Source organism: Rhopalosiphum maidis, chromosome 1, assembly GCF_003676215.2.
Source record: "Rhopalosiphum maidis isolate BTI-1 chromosome 1, ASM367621v3, whole genome shotgun sequence".
Taxonomy (NCBI): Eukaryota; Metazoa; Arthropoda; class Insecta; order Hemiptera; family Aphididae; genus Rhopalosiphum; species Rhopalosiphum maidis.
Window position 1 is genome coordinate 47,385,420 of NC_040877.1, and position 21,071 is coordinate 47,406,490.

Sequence of the window (21,071 nt, forward strand, 5' to 3'; positions counted from 1 at the left end):
ATTTTATGTTAACTCAATATTGGTAATTCTTCTAGTTGTATTAAGCTTTACTACGCTAAGGACAAAGTTTTAAAATTGTATCATTTTATTTTTTAATTTGACACGAGACGGCGCCACTGGTATATTCATTATTCATATTTTATCTCTCAATATTCCGTGGACGAGAGTAGAATCGATAAAACTAGGCTTAAAACTTCCCTCGTAGCTTATTACATTAAAAAAAAAACTACATGAGTGGTTACCGTGATCATTGGCGTCTAAGATTCACACACGTGTTATAGACATATCCATGACAACATTTCTTAAAATTTGATTGCAGCATCACCTATAAAGTCCAATTTTGAATCTAAATTACTAGAGATCCACTCAAATACTCACACATTTATTAATCACAACTGGTCCAGCCGTTTAGGAGGAGTTCAGTGACATACAAACGTTTATAAGAATTAAACAATATATAAAGGTAATGTATTTTAATAATAACGGTTTAATAAAATTTACTCATTGATTTTGCAATATGGGATTTTTTGTCGGTTGTTATTCAACTAAAATAAATTATATACATTTAAAATTATTGTAATAATGTCAATTGATCAATCGCAAATTCGTTTTATAATTATTTAATAGTCATTTAATAAGCTTAGAGTTAAATTACACGAATAACATTTATTGAACCTAATGAAGTTTGAAGTCACTAGCTTTCCTCGTCGGTACTGTTATTCATTTTGGGATTTAGTTATAGGTACTATATCAATCGAAAACCCAAATGGAGAGTGGTTTTGTTGGGAACGGAAAAGCAAAAAGAAATCTATTACTGAGGTTGGTTGGAGTAATTTATCCACGCATATCTGCAGTGCTTTAAAGATGTTTTTAATAACCAATAAAAATCAATCAATTTTTGGTATTTTATAAAATTATTAGGCGACATGCTCAAGTTCAGTTTTTCAAAAATTATTTATTTATTTAAATACAATTTGCTTATATTCTTTATAATTTTTTTTAATTTTCTTATTAGGATTAGATTTATGTTGGAGTTTAATGAAATCGAGGATTTCAGATTCAGATCAAGTTAGGCTAGGTTAAAATCATAAGTTGTTTGGAATGTACAAGATAAGAGTTTTGTAATAGAGATCGATTTGTTGATGATTATTTCATAAAATATTATAATTATTAAAATAAACAGTTATTTACACTATAATAAAACTGTGACAAGGATATTATTGTGGTAAATTCATTTTTAAAGTGCTTTATATTTTTATTCGTGGTAAAGTGAATTAAGTTTAATATTCTTTAAAACTGGTGTTCGTAAGAATACAACATACGCAAATGTTTGAATGTTTGACCATGAACCTTGTAAACTGTTATAGAAATGTTGGTCTAACGGGAAATTTATGTTTTCGCATGGTACAGCAAAGTTGATCTTTATGAGAATCTTATTTAGTTCTTGGTATGTGCTCCTATTTTCCCGAATTTTCTCAAGTAATTATACTTGCTTTAATAATATTATTACGCACTCGTATTAATAATTAATTTGATCCCATTTCGCGTTCGTTCCGTATAATATATTTATTACACTATTACCTATATTATAATATAATAATTATTTACTATTTGCTTAATATTTTTTAATTATTTATTTTATTTCTTTATACGCTGTGTACTGTGATTATCGTAGTGATACCACGTAGATAACTAATATTATTTTAAAAATCAATTTTTTTCTATACATTTACAGCAACACATGTTCCGAATGATTTATGTTACAAAGTACCATTAATATTTCAGGTTTTCATACATTTTCAAAAATTTTAAGCACATCTGTAAAACGTGGTTTTTTCCAGAAGATGAGACCTTGACCAATAAAATAATTTTATCAAAAAACCCTTTTAGTTACGAAATCCGTAAAGAACCGTATTTAAGAAAAGATTCATAGACACACGCATGCGCTTTATTATTATTCAGCTTATGGTTTAGTAAGATAGGATATACGTAATACGTAGAAAAGAAAACGCCTTGCATATATAATTGCGGTGTAAGTGTTATTATAATTCGTTGAAAGTGAATTTATAATGTTTATTATGCAGTTATCGACAGTCATTTTTTTTTAAGTTTGGCGTACTTGTCGCACACCAAACTGTAAGTTTCCAGTGGTAGTGTAGACTTAGCGTGTGCCAACATCACTTCGGCCTCTTTATAGCTCAACACGTACAAAGCTTCGGCAACGCAGACGGCCGCTTCTTCTCTGCAGCCAATGTCGGCTGCCTGTCCTTTGCAGCTTCCACGACACAAATAGGCTCCGTCACCGATTGCGGCCTCCGCGCACTGTTCAGCATGTTTGATTTTGCACAGCGCGAATTTTAATCTCCCAGCCAGGTCATAGGGCGAGGGGAACGTCAAGGACTGCGATCCAAATGCGTTTGATTTCGCCAATGCGGCGGACTGTCTAGTATTCTTTACGTTCGTGTGGTAATTCGGGTCTAAAACCCTGCAAAAATGACCAAAATTTGACTATAAAATAAATTATGTATGTAGTATAGGTACCAAAGTTTGCAACCAAACCACGAGGTGGTATTTTAAGACAGAACATCGCATATATGTTAGTACCACCCAGTGTTTTTTCCTATAATATTTTTCATCGATTGAGTTATTTTTGATGACCCTAACATATTTTTAAATGATAAAAAAATGATCATCGAATTCAGAAAATAATTTTTAAAAACATTACTAAAAGAAAAGTTTACCGGGACTGCGGGCGTGTTCCGAGACCTGTGTCATTCTGTATTTGTGCACATATATATCGTATAATGTACGATGAATATTATAAATGTTTTGCGTACGAATGTTTCGACATGGCATCACTTGGCAGTTGGCAGTAATTTTGTCTATTGAATTTGACGTTTACATTGAATTATCAATTGAAAAAGTTAGCGAATAAAATGGTATAAATATACAATATAATAATATCGAGTTAACAAAACTGATCGATAGGTTCGGTATTACTAATAATAATATTGTATTGTTTAATAGCGTAAGTCTATAATAACAATAATACGCGAAGGCGCGCGAGTACAACGTTTGTAAAGTATAATAAGTTAACAAGTTACAAATTCAACATTCGATTATAGTAATTTAAGACTATTCCGAGGAAACTATGGAATTCACTATAATATGTATTATTGTAGCCGATAAAACCCATGGGGTATACATAAGTAACTTTAAGGGAACCTATAAAATATGCATATTCAATACTTCAATAGCCATGATTAGAGCAAGGACTTCTAAGCATTTGTGTGATTGCTAAAGGTAAATACAAAATGTAGTTTCGTAACGTCGCTTTCATCGGTAAATGTTCAGAATCTACATATAACTATATTAGTTTTTGGGAAATATTTACATTTTCAGTGCATATTTTGTAAAAAAAAATATTATCTAGGAAGAAAATAATTTTTTTCAAAAATACACAGAAATTCTATTGACATCTAACATTATTTTCCTCGATCAATTGTATATAAAAAAGAGTGCACACGTGCATATGTTATATATTATATCATATTATTATAATACATTTAAATTCACTTTCTAGTACGTCATATATTATTAACGTAAAATATAAACATTCCAAAATGGCAGTTAATAAGACTTATAAAAAACATATTTTTCATAAGCTCTTGAAGCTTTTCGCATCTATATATATTATTATTTTATATACATAACAATTTTCAAAATATTTAGATTAATTTTATTCTATCATGGTTAAGTATTTAATCTATAAATTAATACACAATGCAGCAGATCGCTAATCGAGTTCCTCTGATTTATTTTTTCTATATGTGTATGATATATCTATTGATAAGTTATAATATAATTTCGATACTTATTCATGTATTTTTTACTTTTTAGTCGTGTATTTTATTATTTTACCTATACCAAACTGTTTATATAAAACAATTTTGAATAAAAATGTAATAATAGGTGCCTATATATTTTTGTATAACAGCAAAACAAATAATGATGTATACAATTTATTAGTTTATGTAAAAACATTTTTTCATTTAAAGTCGGGTGTACATTTGCTTTAATTAATATGACCTTTTAATTAAAATATAAATTACTATAAATTATTACACGGTTTTGAGTTTAAATAAATTATCTGTAAAGTATGAGTAATTAAAAGACAAAATTATTTTATTAATTTTTCCCCTTTGTATTTTTCCCCATTTAAGTCGGTGACCATCAAATAATATATATTTATATGAACACAAACTCTAAACAATTGAACAAGTATATTATATGTACTATATATACATTATACATAAATAGCTACAATACGTACGTATAATAAATCCATAATACATTTTAAAATAAAAACGTATTAGTCACGAGTCGATATAAAATTACTAATATTTTTTATGACAATAAAATAATATATTATGTTATATTTCTATGTTTTCTATTTACGATATTCCCATATAAAAATTATTTACTGTTAGGAAATAATTTTGATTTAAATGGAAATTGTAAATGTATACTCCACTACCTACAATCTACATATCGTGAATAATGAAAGAAATATCGCTTCTACAGTTCTACTATTTGATATATTCATCTGTATTCAATTTTTGTATTTTCAATAGTATTTATAGAACGTTAGATTTTATTTCTAATCAAATCGGCAGCTCTTTATGCATACAAATTCGTATACTTTTTTCGATAGTTTATTAGTGTTCAGTGAAAGGTAACATTTTTTTCTATTCTGCACTGTTGTGCAGGGGTGCAATTTATCACGTAAATGATGTTTTACCTTTTTTTGTCCAGATACCATAAACAATAGACTGTACTTCCAATTAGACAAATATACAAAAAAGGTAAGTTAAATATGTTTGTGATGTTTTGCATATAATTTACAATTTTTTCTTTAATATTGGAAATAATTTTTTTTTTTTAGAATTTAAGTGTAGGTATATTATATAATAGCTTATTATGATATAAAACATGAAACTATAGTAACTCTTAAGTATACAGAGAATAAAGTGTACGTTTAAAATTTAAGTTATAAATTTTATAACAATAATAATAATAATAATAGGTATTCATCTGGGAATTTCTTTTTTCATAATTATGCAACTTGAACTGTTTAAACATGCACATAGATATTTGTTGCTATATAATTATTTTTTTAAATATTAGGTCTGATAATTCTATTAACTTGACGGTTTGAATTGCCTAATATTATGTTTTTCGAGCAAAATAGTATTCATATTTAATTGGTTTGGATAATTGTATAATATATTTATATATATATAATGTATATAGTGTATAATTAATGTTTTGCCAGTTTTTAAAACTTATTTGCTGAAAGAAGTCTTATTTTTTTTATTAATTGACCGAGCACCATTTACTTCATTCGAAATAAATATAAATAAAAAATCACGTCTGATAATTTACAATTTATAAGGCAATAAAAATCAAATATTTTAAATGCATTATAGTACTGCATAACTTTAAAGTTTAAAAGAGCCTCTAATTTTAGTATATGTATCTCATTACCCATTAATTGAAATTAGTAGAAAGTTTATCGGATGTTTGGAAGCATACCGGATAAAGTTAGTAGTTTAGTGGTAATTCAAAGGTTCACCTAATTTCGGGGACGTGCGGCATATACCGTCGTCGAATGGCCAGTTAAAAGTGCTCCGTTTTGCGTGTTAGGCTTTCATCCGTCGCGGCACTATATATACATTCGGCAACCACGTCAAAAAGTAAAAACGCAAGCCCTTAATCATATACACGTGATAACTGGCGCTATATATACTTTTATACGTCTGCGCAATTACGTGCTCGCCGGTTATCTGATGCTCGTTCCTTATATTACGTGCTCTCGCCCACTCTCCGAACACTTAATTTTGATTTTTCCTAATAACACCCCGAGTCCCTAATATATATTTCCCCGAGTACCGGTTTTGTGTATATTGTTATACCCTTATGTATATATCCAGCCGTCATTAACTTAACAAATCGCGTACAAACATGCGGCAGGTATATAATTTATAAGGCTTTTTTAATCGTAGTATTTATTTCCAGCAGTCGTGTACCATCTATGATGCGCACGACAGGGCAATTTTTTATACACTCAACATTATCGCTTAACAAGAAAACATTTTGGTTTTTGTAATTTGTACAATCATATAACATGTTGGTGCATATTTTTGCTCAATTTAACTTTAAATATATTGACAAATCATAATTAATAAACTTAATTGGTTTAAAATTTGTTTTTTATAGGTAGTAGGTATACTACTTACGTAACACTGTAACACTGGTGACCACGGTCTGGATTCCCTGACCTTATACCTTCTTAACGACGTTGACGCTGTTAGCTGTTCTCTAGCCGCTAATTATTGCTACATGCTATATGACCATATCCCATATTATATAGTCATTTTTCAGAATTTTCTAAAATTAGATGTATATTATGATAACCATACTATAACCATTTCCGCGAATAGCACAAAATATAAAACGTAATTTGTAAATAACCTAAGAGACTATATGTCTGTGTAACTGTGCGTATGATATGGAAAAATTAGACCTCAGAATCACACATATATTTTTAAAACTATTTACGTAATGATATTTAAATAGCTATCAGAAATTACACTTGCAATTTAAAATTAAATTATTTTTACCTATTTCTCTAAATGATGGTGAGATTAGAACAAAATTCATATTATTGTAAAACCATAACATCCGTCGTTTTACTTGGAATTTATAATATAAACATGTGTCCATTTTAATGTTACAACCAATATTTAAATTATATCATTAATTTCTTAAAATTATGTAAAAATAATATTTTCAAAATCCCATAAATATATAGAGAAATGTATTGTTTATATTTTTATATACCCATATATATAATATATATATATATACTGGCTGAATGAAAAATCTTGTTGAAAAAGTCAAAAAAGTTTTTTGTAGTTTTAAGCATGCTCACACGAACTATTCGTATGCCCATCTGTGTTGATAAATGGTAATAAATGTGTGTACTTACAAAAATGTGTACCTATTATATAATATTATGTACTTGAAAGTGAAATAATGTGTTGATCTGTCGGCTTTCTATGAATGAAAGACCAAAGTATTAAATAAGTAAATAATACAAAATGTTCAAACTAAATTTAATAATAAAATATTCGAACTAGTTTGAACTTTTAAATTCAAAACAAGCTTTATAATATAACAACCTGTATAAATATACAATGAGGAAGCCCAAAAATACGGATTTTCAATGGAATAATGTACGCAATGTTGAATAAAAATGTTGGATTTAACTGTGAATAATACCTTTAAATGAATATAATATGTTTAAGTTTATATATTGTTTGGAATATGTTAATGTTTAAAACTGATCAAAAGTTATGTATCATTAAAACTGTGCGATTTCATCCATTGAACAATAAGTATGGAAAAAATGATAAATATGTTTTATTAATTAGAATTTATAAACATTTACACAACGGTTAATATAAGGTTTAAAGTATTAAAAGGAGAGTTCCATACAAAGTCGTTTTAAGTTAAATTTTAAAAGATAACATACTCATTAATTCCTTAAACACCCACTTAAGTAACCTCCAAAATGTAATCTAATAAATATAAATCCTCCCTAAGGTTGAGTGCACTATGATCTTGTTACTTTTTTTTTCAAATTGTATACATGTTAAAAGCCAAACAACAGTTATATAGGGCAAGACTAAAAATACTAAGACTTAAGACTAAAAATAATTGTTTAAAAATAATAGTAATAGTAATACTTATTATTTGTTACAACTTTGATTTTTTTTTTTAGATTTGCAGAGCATTTGCATAACGTCTAGTAGAATTGGCTTTGAATTATTTATTTTTATTTGGTTAGTACAACAAAAATATTTAATATTTACATTGTATTATATTATACCATTCTAAATAAAATACCTTAAATATTATATAATATAATTTTGAATGGTAAAACATATTTTAACTTATGAACTTTTAACTTTTAACGTTTAACTTTCGAGCTTAAGGTAGTTGTGTAACATGCAAAAAGAAATAAACTTTAATATTGTAGGTAAACTGATCTTTGTTTACCAAAATCTGCTATCTCGTTAAGTCTTAATCAGAATAACGGTCATCATTTATAAATTCTATCCAGATTCCCGAGAACATTGTAAAAATACTTTAGCGCAGTCGTGATATTTTATTTAAAATAAATAAATATATATTATTACAAAAAAACTGAGTAATTATTAATTTATTCACATCGAACCGACCATCTCTGGGTAGGTAACTGTTAGTTGAAGATAACAAGCCGTTTTCTTTATGTTTTAAATTCATCAATAATTAAACGGTTCATTGTATTTATAAAAATGTGGGAGGGTTTAAGATTATACAAATTGTGTAAAATATAAAAAACAAATCGATTTCAGTGGTCACAATAAAATAATAATTACAAGTCTACAGTATTAAACAAAATGCAATATTTTTTAAACGAATTAATAATGACAACTTATATCACATTATAATGTTAAATGCATTTATTTCTTATTTCAATTGGTTTAAAACAAAAAAGCCTACTTAACTGTACATTTTGCTAAATATACAGTAAAATATTATTTATTTGAATGTACTCATACACAAAGACACTAAAACATTTAGCGGGCATATGAAGACACTACAGTGTTTAATATTTTTGAGTATAAAGCTAATAAATGTTAGGGAATAATTGTATAAATGTATATTGATATTTATATAATGTAGTTTGTTATTATTTCATTCTAGACGGGCTATAAATTTTAAAATACCGTTTTCATTTCGTATGTTTTCTGTATTAAGCAAATTATGTAATGGCCTTTGGGAAGTTTGCAATCCAAGCATATAACAAATGTTGATTATTCAGTTGAAATTCATTTACTGCTACGTTGGATGACACACGTTATTTAACCAGAACACTATAAGTAAACACATTTTTCCTTTAGAGATAATTTTATGTTCAAATTTGTTTTCACCTCCCAGAATATTACCAAGGTATTAATTTAAATTAATTTCAGAGTGAAACGATTAAAGCGGTATAGATATTATAACGATCGTGTCTAAAGAGCATTTTGAAAATTAAAACTCATTTGATTTATACTATTTTTCCTTAAAGTATATCTTACAATATTCAGGATCCCGAGGGGAACGTTTATCACACAAAAGTTTCTAGATAATAATCACTTGATTGTGATCTTCAATAACATTTATTAAGATTATTTTATCTCCTTTTATAGCCATTAGCTGTCAAGAACTTTATCAATTTAAAAAAGCGCAACATTAATCTGGTAGTGATGTATTCGTTAAAATATGTAGTGGATAATTGGTTAAATGTCAATATTTTTGAGGATAAATTTTCATCTACTAATTAAAAAAAATAATTATTAAAAATAGCGATAAACGTGGAATCGATACTGTGTGTATTATACCCAATTTGTAATTATTAATGTATTGTCTATTTTTTATGTTAATATTTTTTGTATTTTATAATTAACAATAAATATTTATTTTTCTCTAAATTTACAGGTTTTCGATGTGTAATAAAATACTGATGAAAAATCGCGTAGTTTTTATAATTTTTACAAAATATCATGTGAATTATACATCAAGTATATAATACACATATATATATATTTATATTACATTATAAGATGATTGTAAATTTTTTGAATCGTACGATGGATGTAAATATTTTTTTTTTTAAATAATGCTTTTTATATTATAATATTTGTTGTATGATAACATTATATTTAACAGTTAAATAATACCAGTAAATGGTAGTTGTATCATTGTTTGTCATTTATTTTCATACAATGTTGAGTTGCTATTTAAGTATTTTTTTAAATTTTATTATATCATAATTGAATTTTAAATGTTGTTTTCTAATATAAAGTGCTTAGGTGAATACATCAAAATGTTTCTTAAAATTTAAAAGTAATGATTACGAAAAATAACACTACACATTCACATATGAATATGTATGATACGATAATGTTCATTGATAAAATGATAACGAATATAGATATAATTGTTACTATAAATAAAAACTTCAAAAAGTACAATAAACGTTTATTAGAATCATTTTATTAAAACGAATATTATTAATATATACAAAATTTATTTTTTAATTAAATTGAAAATTGCAAAAAATTTAAAAATGTTTCAAAATCATTTGAATGGTAAATACTTGAATTAATATTTTGTCTATTTTATATATAAAATGCATGTAGCTTAGTAGGTTTATATTGATAAATGCACAAACGTAACAAGTATACCTACTTACATATAATCATATTATATTAAAATATTTAATAGATACAATAATTATCATTGGTAAATAATGTTTAAAATCTCAAAACGATCTTTTTCGAATTTTGATACATTAAAAATGACGGTTTTCATTAAATAAAAATTTGTATTATGTTTTGACACTTTTTTAAATTGTACAAAAAAATTTAAGTACTTGATAAAATTATTAAATGGTCTTAATTGGATAAACTTATAAATTGTAAAAAATTAGGATTTATATTAATGCACGTTTGAAAGATAAAATAGGAGTTTTCGCTCAAAACAAATCGTCATGTATGTTCTTCGTAAGTATATACAACACTGTGAGTTTTAAACAACGTATACCAACCAACACAATGTGTGTGTGTGTGTGTGTGTTTTTTTTTTTTTACAAAACAAAATCAGATTGTTTGGCGGAATACACGAACTCGTATTTGTAGTTCACATTGGTACAGGGTTTAATCATATTACATCATCATATCCTTTATTAAATCAACTATAGGTATTTATTTGTTTGGGGATTTCGATTCATATTATTTCACAATTCCACCCTACCACGTTACGCGAATTTCCGATAGGCATGTAACTTTTACGATTGATAACCTTAAATTCTAACATAAATTTTAGGTAACATAAAATATTAATTTGTCCGGGATCACATCATATATGATGTATGACATAGTTGTGCGCGTTCGTTTCATCAAAACTTTTTAATTAATAATCACCGTCGAAGGCACACGACGAGTAATTCAGTGAATAGGTGTAGGTAGCAGATATGCCATTTTCAATTTCGATGACTATTATGCGTTCATTCAGCCTCAAAACGGTTTATTGCGAATAACTCGTTAGATATTTATAAATTGCCAGTTATTTGGTATTAATTTGCGTCTTATGGATTGTCTTACTGGGATGATCCCAATTCCTTTCCAAGTTCCAACTTGAGTGTATTAAAATATGTCTGTCTTTATCGACATTGTATAAATTGTGTGTGTATTATTATTATTATTATTATTATATAATTAAGTAATTTGGCATTTTCAATTTTATATTGTCATTGTTTATGAATTTACGAGGAATATTTTTTGAATTCTTTGTCCATGTTTCATAATAAATAATATTATAAAGAAATGAAAAAATATTTTTACTATTATCATAGAATTAATATAATAGGTAGGTATGTATTATTTAGACGTGTGTAAAAGGTTACGAAATTCTACGTAAATTAGATTTGTTACTGATCAAAAAACTATAAATTATAATTTATAAGAAATAAAAAAAAATATTTAAGTTTGTTGAATATAATATTTAATTGAAATTCAGAATTTTTTTCAAAAACTCGAATTTATTATTATAATATTTTTCGATATTCTTTGGTATATTAAAAAAAAAATGTTTTGATTTATATAAAAAAAAATAATTACTATATAAAATATGATTCGATGTTTAAAATAAACTTCTTTTATGATACGGTTTTAGTAATTTAGATTCAAACTAAAACAAAGTTTTATTTGTATTTAAAAATGAAAAAATAATTAGTTTATTTATTTTGTATTGTTAAGTATTAATATAAAAATGTTTGAGAGTACAGGGTATAGCAAAAGTTTATTTGATCAATAAAAATAACATTCAATTATATTTTAGTAAGATGTAATATAAGTATTATATCCAATTATGAAATTGTTATTTTAAAATTTTACGTAAACTACTCACTTGCCATATCGTACAAATTATTTCATACTGTAATGTTCAATAAGTGTTTTCAACATAAATTTTAAAGCTGAAATCTTATAAACCTACAGCTTATACATTTCTAGTCTAAGTTAGATATCAATATTCAATAGTGGTGGGTTATAGCTATTTACATACACAGTAATATATTTATTTGTTTAACGTTACAAATTTAGCATTAACAATAATAATATAATATAATATCGTATACCTATTTAAAATGAATTATTCTAAAACGGCGAACAGTTGAAATAATGACTTAGGTGCTTTGCATTTCACTAGGTACATCGAAACTTATAGTTTACATATGTTTCTAAGGGGGAGAAAATTGGTGGTGATCAGTTATTATTATTACTTTAACCAAAACATATCAGTTTTTTTCCATTATTTTGATCGATCTAGTAATGTGATAATAATATTGAAAACTGATTGGAATTTATGATTATGTCTAATTGAGATCGGTCAGTCTACTTTTCCTAATTTAAGCTCCCCAATTCATATAAATCTGGTTTGAATATTTTAAAATTAAGGAATTTTCAAAAAATTAATTATGCGGAATTAATATCAGAAATCTTAAAATGTGGATTGCCCGATCTCAAGCAGATATTATAACAAATTCAGATTAGTTTTTTGAAATATTATCCCATTATTAGATTGACCTGTAGGACGGAAAAAAACTGATATGTATATAACTAATCACCACCAATCCCCTTAATCATATTATATAATATATTGTATAGTATTGTGTTGCAATCAATATTCACCAAATATAGAATTTCGATCTTATTATAATATACCTTAGCATTGTATTACTAAATATATAAATTGATTATAATACGTAAAAATGTATTTTATTTTATGTAAGATAGTTTATGTATTAATGTAGAAAACAACCGATTATAAGATCATCGAAGGTTACCTAATAGTTTATATTTAAATAATAAATATTATGTTAAAATTATGTAAAAACATTATTTTAAACTATAAATTATTGTAGATTACTTTTCTTATTAAATGTATGTGTAGTATCTACATAACACATGATATATACAATCATATATTTTTTTATATTAAAGTATCATACTATTATAATTATTATAATATCTTATTGACACGGTTCATTAAGGAAGATTAATTTTGTTAAAACTTAGTTATGATAATTTTAGTTTTTAGCTTTTTTTAGATTTTAAATATTTATCTTTAAATAGTTTGGACACATTTTCTGATTTTTAGACGATTTTAAACAGATATTTGTCCAATTTTATTATGCCTCAATAATAATAAAATATTTCATATTTTTATTTTTATAATTCGTTAATATCAATCTTCAAAAATGTATTAATTTTTAAAAGTATATTACTTATTTATGTATTTTATATAATTAATTTTACTGATTCAATTTTTATTTTATTATATTATTTAAAATTTTATATTATATTATATTACAAACAGGTCAATAATATAAAATATTTAGTAGGAGTGACGTATTTTCATTTAACTTTTAAAAGTTTGTACTCGAATACTAATATTTTCAATAATGCTTCTATGGATTCTTATTATGATTGAAATACTCACCGAAATCTCATAAAAATATCATGTTATAATGGATTCACGTGAGTACACAGTACAAAACTAAATTATACTTCAAATTATCCAGCTCATGTTTGTTAATTATATTTCTAAATTGTAAAAGTTGTCTATTTTATCTTACGCCGCACATTATAAATAAATTCTTATTTTATATTCTTGAACTTTTAACTTTTGTGATAGTTTTATTAATGTAAACTGGATTGGCAGGCCAGTTGTGGTGGCATTAAGAACCCAAGACTTTATCCACCTCATCTTTTTTTTCGTCTAGTTGGTCTATATACTTACGTGACTAGGATTCATTTTCGGAACCAAAAAGAATACTAAAGGAAAATTCACCACTGAACTTCAATGACGTCTGGTGACTTAATAATGTTCTGTAACGACTTAACAATGTTGTGCAATAGTATGATAATAATAATTTTTGTTGTAAACACGATATTTTGATTTTATACATATATATTTACGGATTTACAAATTATTAACACTTAACAATCATTATTTAGTAATTATAAATTAAACTCAATCAATATTAATTTAAAAATACAATTATTTAAGTTTAACTTAAATATATTCCAGGGCTTTATGTAAGAATTAATTATACTCGTTCAATATATAATAATATAATTCATATAAGTATACATACGTATTAAAAATATTTAGACTAACTAAATATTTTAATAGGTACCCTATTTTTTTTTTAATTTACTAATTTATATTTTAAATTGAAATTCATTTTATTTTTAAGACTTTTATAATATTCGTACCTAAGTTAAATAAATTACAAAGAATATGAAGAAATTTCAAAAACTTTACAAATTAAAATTTCATACTCACACGTGCGTGTTGCCAATATATAGTAATTAATTATTACATATTTTACTAAATTTCAAACATTTAGGATCTTTAAGTTTGATAGTAGGTTAAGACTATATTATAATATAGACAATATCGCATTTTGAAATTTGATTTAAAACTTAAAATTAAAATTTGAGTACAGTGTTCAATTTACAGTAATATTGTAACAATATTGTTAATAATTTTGCTTCAATACTAATAGTATATTTGAATGATTATAATGGGGTTGTGAATATTTATGACAAGACATGAGTTATAGATAAGTGGTTTGTGGTTAGGTTGTTAATATGAATTAATTGATTTTTTGATCGTTTTTATTATTAATATATATATAAAAAAATACTTTATCATAGTATATTTGACATTTTTTACTTTCGTTTGTCAAAATTTGTCTTGTACTAAACAAGTATAAATGACAAGCGGTTATGGTTTGTTGATGTGTTTTGTTGTAATAGATAATTAGGTATAATTTATTTTGGGTGGTAGTTTTTTTGTTTATGCATTTTCTATTTAGACGCGTCATTATATGACTAATCGTTGGTATTGGTTTGTTGTATTATGACTAAGATTCAGTCGGTATATAGTGCCATTATGTAACAATTTTTATCTGGGGCAAGTTTCAGCATTTTTACCGTTGCAGGTGTCCAAAAAATTGGTTCTTCTGTTATATATACCTACTCTACATACATTTCATTTAATTTGTAAACAATAAACGTTTAATAATATAACATGTATGTTATGGTTTTTAAATTATATATAAAATATTCTGATACTTATTTATGTAAATATTGATAAGAATATTTAGTTCTAAATGTATAGAGATACTAATTTTTTAATAAATAAAAACGTATTACATACCTATATACCGTAGAAGCTCTACCTCATCATTCATATATTTATATTTCAATTTATCCACATTTCCAAGTATCCAATTCTTATGGTTCGCTCGGGATTTAAGCATTCGGATACATTGTAATAAATACTAATATGATGTAGGTGTGAGGGTACGTAGAAAAGAGACACATGAGCCCCTTGAGAAAACAAACTCAGAATTAACTACAAAATTTGTAAACTTAAGTGAATATCATGCTATAATACACGCACACAGCGTGTATGTAAAAGGTGAGTGAGCGTGTGTGTGCGAGAGATAGATAGAGAGAGAGAGAGAGAGAGAGAGAGAGAGTCTAATGATTTTTCATTCCACTGCAAATAAAATATTAAACACCCTTCTCCTTTTACTACTTTAAAGGTCTTGAGAAAAATCGACCGATTCTCTACAAAGTGTATTCAGAATATTAAAATTACGCGCTTCTGCCCCCCCCCCCAAAAAATAGATCTTATACGAATTAAACCAATCTTAATACACGACCCAACTGTTACCGTTTTCTGATTGTTACTATACGCTGCTGTCGGTGCTGCTTTACTAACATAATATAATTTGCATACACTGGTTATAATAACGGTGTAGGCGTAGGACGACCCTTTATAAGGGTAGTCGACCCCTTCTTATGAGTATTTTTAGAGGAAACAATATACATGCGTATGAAACACCACCTATGTTCCCGCCTGCATTATCTGACATGTTCAATTTTTTATTTTTTTTTTACGTACGATCATTTATTGATTTCATATAATATGCTTTTGCCTATAACATGACTGTATTATATTGACATAAATTATCATCCAATAACTATTGGTCTTTATTAACTAACGCTATTCCAGTCAAGATTAGAAAAGCTAAACATTTTAAACATTGATCTCATATTACTTAATATTTGACTATTAATTTATTAATCTAAAATAAAATAATAAAATATCGTTTCATAATAAATCGCAAATTAAAGAATGAATGTGTTACTAATTATAAATAAACTATTAATCGTTAAAATTAATAATGAATAATAAAAACAAAATACGACCAAAGAATTTTGAGTATATTTTAAAATTTAAATAGGTTTCATATGACTGAATTTAAATATAAAAAAAATAATTTATAAGAATTTAGTCTGCGTGTTTTAATACATTTTTATAGTTCATTTCAATGTACTTGTTCATATTTAAAAAAAATGTATACATAAATTTGTAAGTTATAATATGATACAGTTATTAAAAATTATATTTTGTTGAATATTATATTATTTAAGTAAATTTATTCATTAACATTTAATTTTTATAATTGTTATTATGATTTGTGAACTGTATAATAATATATAGTTTTATAGTTTGATTCGGATATAAAATTATATATTTTACATGCGTTTTATCATTTTTTCATGTAGTCAACGTAGAAGTATATCGGTATAATATGCCTTTTATGTATAGACGTTAATTTAAAAGATTCTTTTTTTTTTTTATTATTGCATATTTAAGCATTTTTCCTTATTTTTAGGGTATAAATGCATACATATTTTGTGATTTTTTAGTGTATGAAGTCTCTAGTTTTACTTGCAGCTATATGGTTTATAGAAATTTATTAAATGTTTATCTATTTATTGTATTAGATTTTTGATTTATTTTAGATATTAAGAGTATTTTTTTTTTTATTGGTGATATATGAAACATTGGAAATTGAATCAAAGGTTATTTTGTTTATAGTTTGTACATTTATGTTAATAATATAACTTATAGCAAAGTTATAAAATTGTAAAAATAAAAATAATAACTATACCTACGAATAAAAAAATTGTAATAGTGTTATTGTAAACAATTATAAAATAATAGTATTATTGGCATTAAACAAAGTTTATTACGATTATAAAATGTTGCATATAGTATATTTTCCATGTTGTTTTTAATATCTAAGTGCACATGAAACATTGAATATTCTTGACTTATTATGTGGTGTATAATATATTGTGGTTGTAACTTGTTTAATTTATAAAGAATAAGTAAATGTACTAGAAATTGGTGAACAATAAGCTCATAAAAATCGAATAATGAAAAAAAAAACACTTTTTTTTTAACTATTGTTCTATAAAACATATACGTACAATTTCGTTTGTTAAAGAATTTTTGGAGTAGCGTACAAACGTAATAATATTACTGTGCACAGCGGATAGTTTTAGACTATATATTGTATATGTCTTTTATAATCAAAACAAAGTTATTTTATTTATGTCCCGTAAATCTCAGTCATGAAAAATAAGTGTATTCGTACAATAAAAGTTTGGACAGCCACATTATAACTGAAAAAAGTAAATAATCGGTTTTATAAAGAGGGATTGTTCTCGTTTTACTTTATTTGCGTAACCTTTTGTAAGTTTCATTTTTAACATCCAATCAATGATTACCGGATCGGTACAATGATAATATCAACATAATAACGAATGTGTCACTTTTTGATTTTCAAAAATTGTTTGAAAAGTACTTAGGTACCTAGATTTAGTATCAATGTATTTTATAATTTTAAATATTATGTAATATCCAATCGTGTATAGTATAATATCGTGGTAATAAAGCTTATACAAAGTTTACCACTATAAATAATTATTCAAATTCGTAATGGCGATGTCGGGGATACTGCGTAGTTTATCGGTTAGAATATTGTCATAAAATATACTGTTTAGTGTTTATACATGATATATATTTTACGCGTGTTACGCCGCTGTTGTTTAAACTATCTTGCTGGTAACTAAAATATTCGGCTTATTCTATTCAACTAGGATTTTATGAAAAGCGGTCGGCAATCATCATAATACTCACAAATTTGAGTATTCTATATTATCTACTTATACTACGATTTTATTTGAACAATGTAATAATATTTATAGACTATAAATATGTGTACTACTACGAAAATAACGTGTGATTTTTAATCTTTGACAGTACCGTACACTACAGGTATACGTACATAGAGGTTATTTATATGATAAACAGAAATTTTTCGTTCTGATGGTCTTAGAGAAGTGCTTTGACATTTTATACGTTGATTCCACGGAAACGCAATAGTGAAATCATCGTGTGGGAAGTCTGTGAGCCACGGTGTCTAGCCAAATGATAATTGAATCATTTTCCAATTACCGTTCTCTTGCGTTTAGCACCGGCACCGTATAGTAGAACCCTCGGGTTACAACACGATGACAGCCACGCCCACTTAGGGGGGACTTGCAGAACACTTGTGTCGGTGACGCCCATCTAATTAAGATTTTTCCAATCGTGTAATAATAAAATTCGGCGTTGTCGGTGGGAAGGAGAAAGAAGGGGGTCGAATTTTTGAAAAGTCGAAACAAATGCTACGCGCTCTGTAGTCTTACTAATATAGGTGTAGGTACTCGCTAGCGGTTTTGACGTAACGTAATGGCACGAATACCGAGACGTTTACACGAGCATGAATTATGGCCGACTCGTGCGTTTCACCCATGCAAACTCGGTAAATTTTTTTTATTCCCGCCAAAGGCGAAACGCTTGCAATATTAAAACAGTGTATATACGAACCGCGGGGAGCACGTAAAGCACAATGGACATTTCAATATTGAATGAGCATGTGTGTATATATATACGAAGGGCGAACTGCATGGAATGGCCAACAATTCCTTTTGTGAGGAGGGCCTGCGGTCAATTGTATATGGGTGACGTAGTGGTGGGGGATGGAAGCGAATAAAAAGGAGAAAAAAAAGGCAACCCATAATCCATATATGTATATATATATATAAATTTACCCCACCCGTTAGCTATACACAGTGGCTTTTATCGTACGGTAGTTTTCTGACACGTCACGGGAAAAACACACATAGACAAAAAGAAAGCCAATATAATATATAAAATATGCCGTCCGTAAGGTAATACTCCTTCGATTCGTACACCATAAGAAACGCATATTACGTATAAATATTTCATTATTATGTCATCGCTGTTGTTCGTGAATTATTCGTGAGTCGTTCGCACGACAGGAAACTCTTTAGACGTCGTCGGGTGAAAGGGGTAGGTCGTAGGTATAATACGTATATATACTAATATTTAGGGAAAACAAATATTATGTCGTGACAACAGCCACTTAAAGAAAATTATATAGGTATAAGATATAAACCGTTTTAGAGCCATTGCCGATCGACAGGCATAATTGTCATAGGAAATCCATTTTTTCGTATATATTGCGCATCGTACTTAGCTGGTTCTCGGAAATGCACCGGGTCAATCGACAGGCAGGGGCAGCAATGCATACAACCGATATTTCTTTAGTTAAGTAACATACATTCTTTAGTTGTTTCAACTAAATGAGTGTCGATATTTTACCTAATCCTATCCAGTTAAAGAGTTGTTGGTGAGCTATTCCTATTTCATGAACCTGTCTTCAGAACCGGGTTGTTAGACCAATAAAAATAAAGTTTTATAAGTTCTATAAAATATAATAACGCATATAAAAGTTTATTTACTGTATGAAATAATAATAATATCGTACAATAGGTACAGTACTGTCGTCTGTTACCTAAGTAACCTTGTTATTGAGGATATCAGTGTATTGTAGATTACACTGATCACAGTAATAGCGGAGTACGAGTTGAATAATTTGATTATTATGAGGTACGTTATTATAACAAACTATTGTAAAACGAATACTAAGCAAAACATGTAGAGATGACCGCCGCTAGTCTGCACTTTACTATTTAAAACTTGACTAATAGTGGCTATGCAAATAATATGCTATGTGCATTATATTATATATATGAAGGTGATAAGAAAAAACCGCTTTCTTACTTAATATTCATTTAATTAACATTTTATAACATTTTATACATTAAAATTATATATGAAATACTTAATACCGAATTACAAAATATGATCATATCATATTTGATAGATAATTATTCGATTTTCGTATTTTGTGTTACAAAAAGCGTATTGACTGCTTTTGAATCACTAGTTGATTGATGCTTTTTAGAATATTTAGACAAAAATAAATATTGTATTAAGTTAGTCTTACATGTATTGGCCAATGAATCAATTAAACTACAAATTTCACAGGAAGCCTCGTGTTTATTTTCAGTTTTTTCAAACATTGGATATTCTTTAATTAATTTATCATTAAACTGGCATTTATAGACGAGACATTTTAAACTACAGTTCACAACTCACAAATTATGCACACGAAAAAGTAACAAATTAGACTTGACTAACAGAGCGAATCGTCGAATACTAACCAATAACTATAAATAATGAGCTTAAACAGTTAAATTATAGGTAACTGGATGTTATACATAGATCGATTTCGATTTCCTACAACAAGAGACTTGTACACAGTAACACCATAAGTATTTCGAGGAAAAGCGAAGATAACATCGATAACGTCTATGCCGACTAAATATAAATACGAATAATATACATCGTATGTTACAATTACAAAGTTATTGGTTTGGTCATTACGACATAATATGGCAGTTCGTCGAAATTAAATATAAATTAGCAAAAAAGAATACACAAATTTTAAAAGCTCAAAAGACGTACTGTTGGTAACCCTGTCCGTATTTAATGCCCCTGTGTTCGTTCTATTAATTACCAAAGCAAAATTATTCAAGGCGATATGTAAACGACAAATCAGTAATCTGTAA

The 21,071-nt window shown here is 26.7% G+C and overlaps 2 protein-coding genes across 3 annotated transcripts in view; one reads left to right on the plus strand and one right to left on the minus strand.

Moving 5' to 3' along the window:
• Window positions 1-21,071, plus strand: part of LOC113548206 (connectin-like) — a 220,300-nt gene that overhangs the window by 24,018 nt on the left and 175,211 nt on the right. Inside the window, exon 3 of one of the 2 annotated variants that reach the window (XM_026948961.1) lies at window positions 4,816-4,865. The exons of the other annotated variant lie outside the window; for it this stretch is intronic. The gene's annotated coding sequence lies outside the window, so the exon portion shown is untranslated. The remainder of the gene's footprint in view (window positions 1-4,815; window positions 4,866-21,071) is intronic. 2 annotated transcript variants of the gene reach the window in all.
• On the minus strand, window positions 2,095-4,896 carry LOC113547772. Its single transcript, XM_026948262.1, has 2 exons — window positions 4,802-4,896; window positions 2,095-2,485 (listed from the first exon to the last, which is right to left on the minus strand). Exons 1-2 carry the CDS (start codon window positions 4,894-4,896, stop codon window positions 2,095-2,097), a joined length of 486 nt encoding a protein of 161 aa, XP_026804063.1.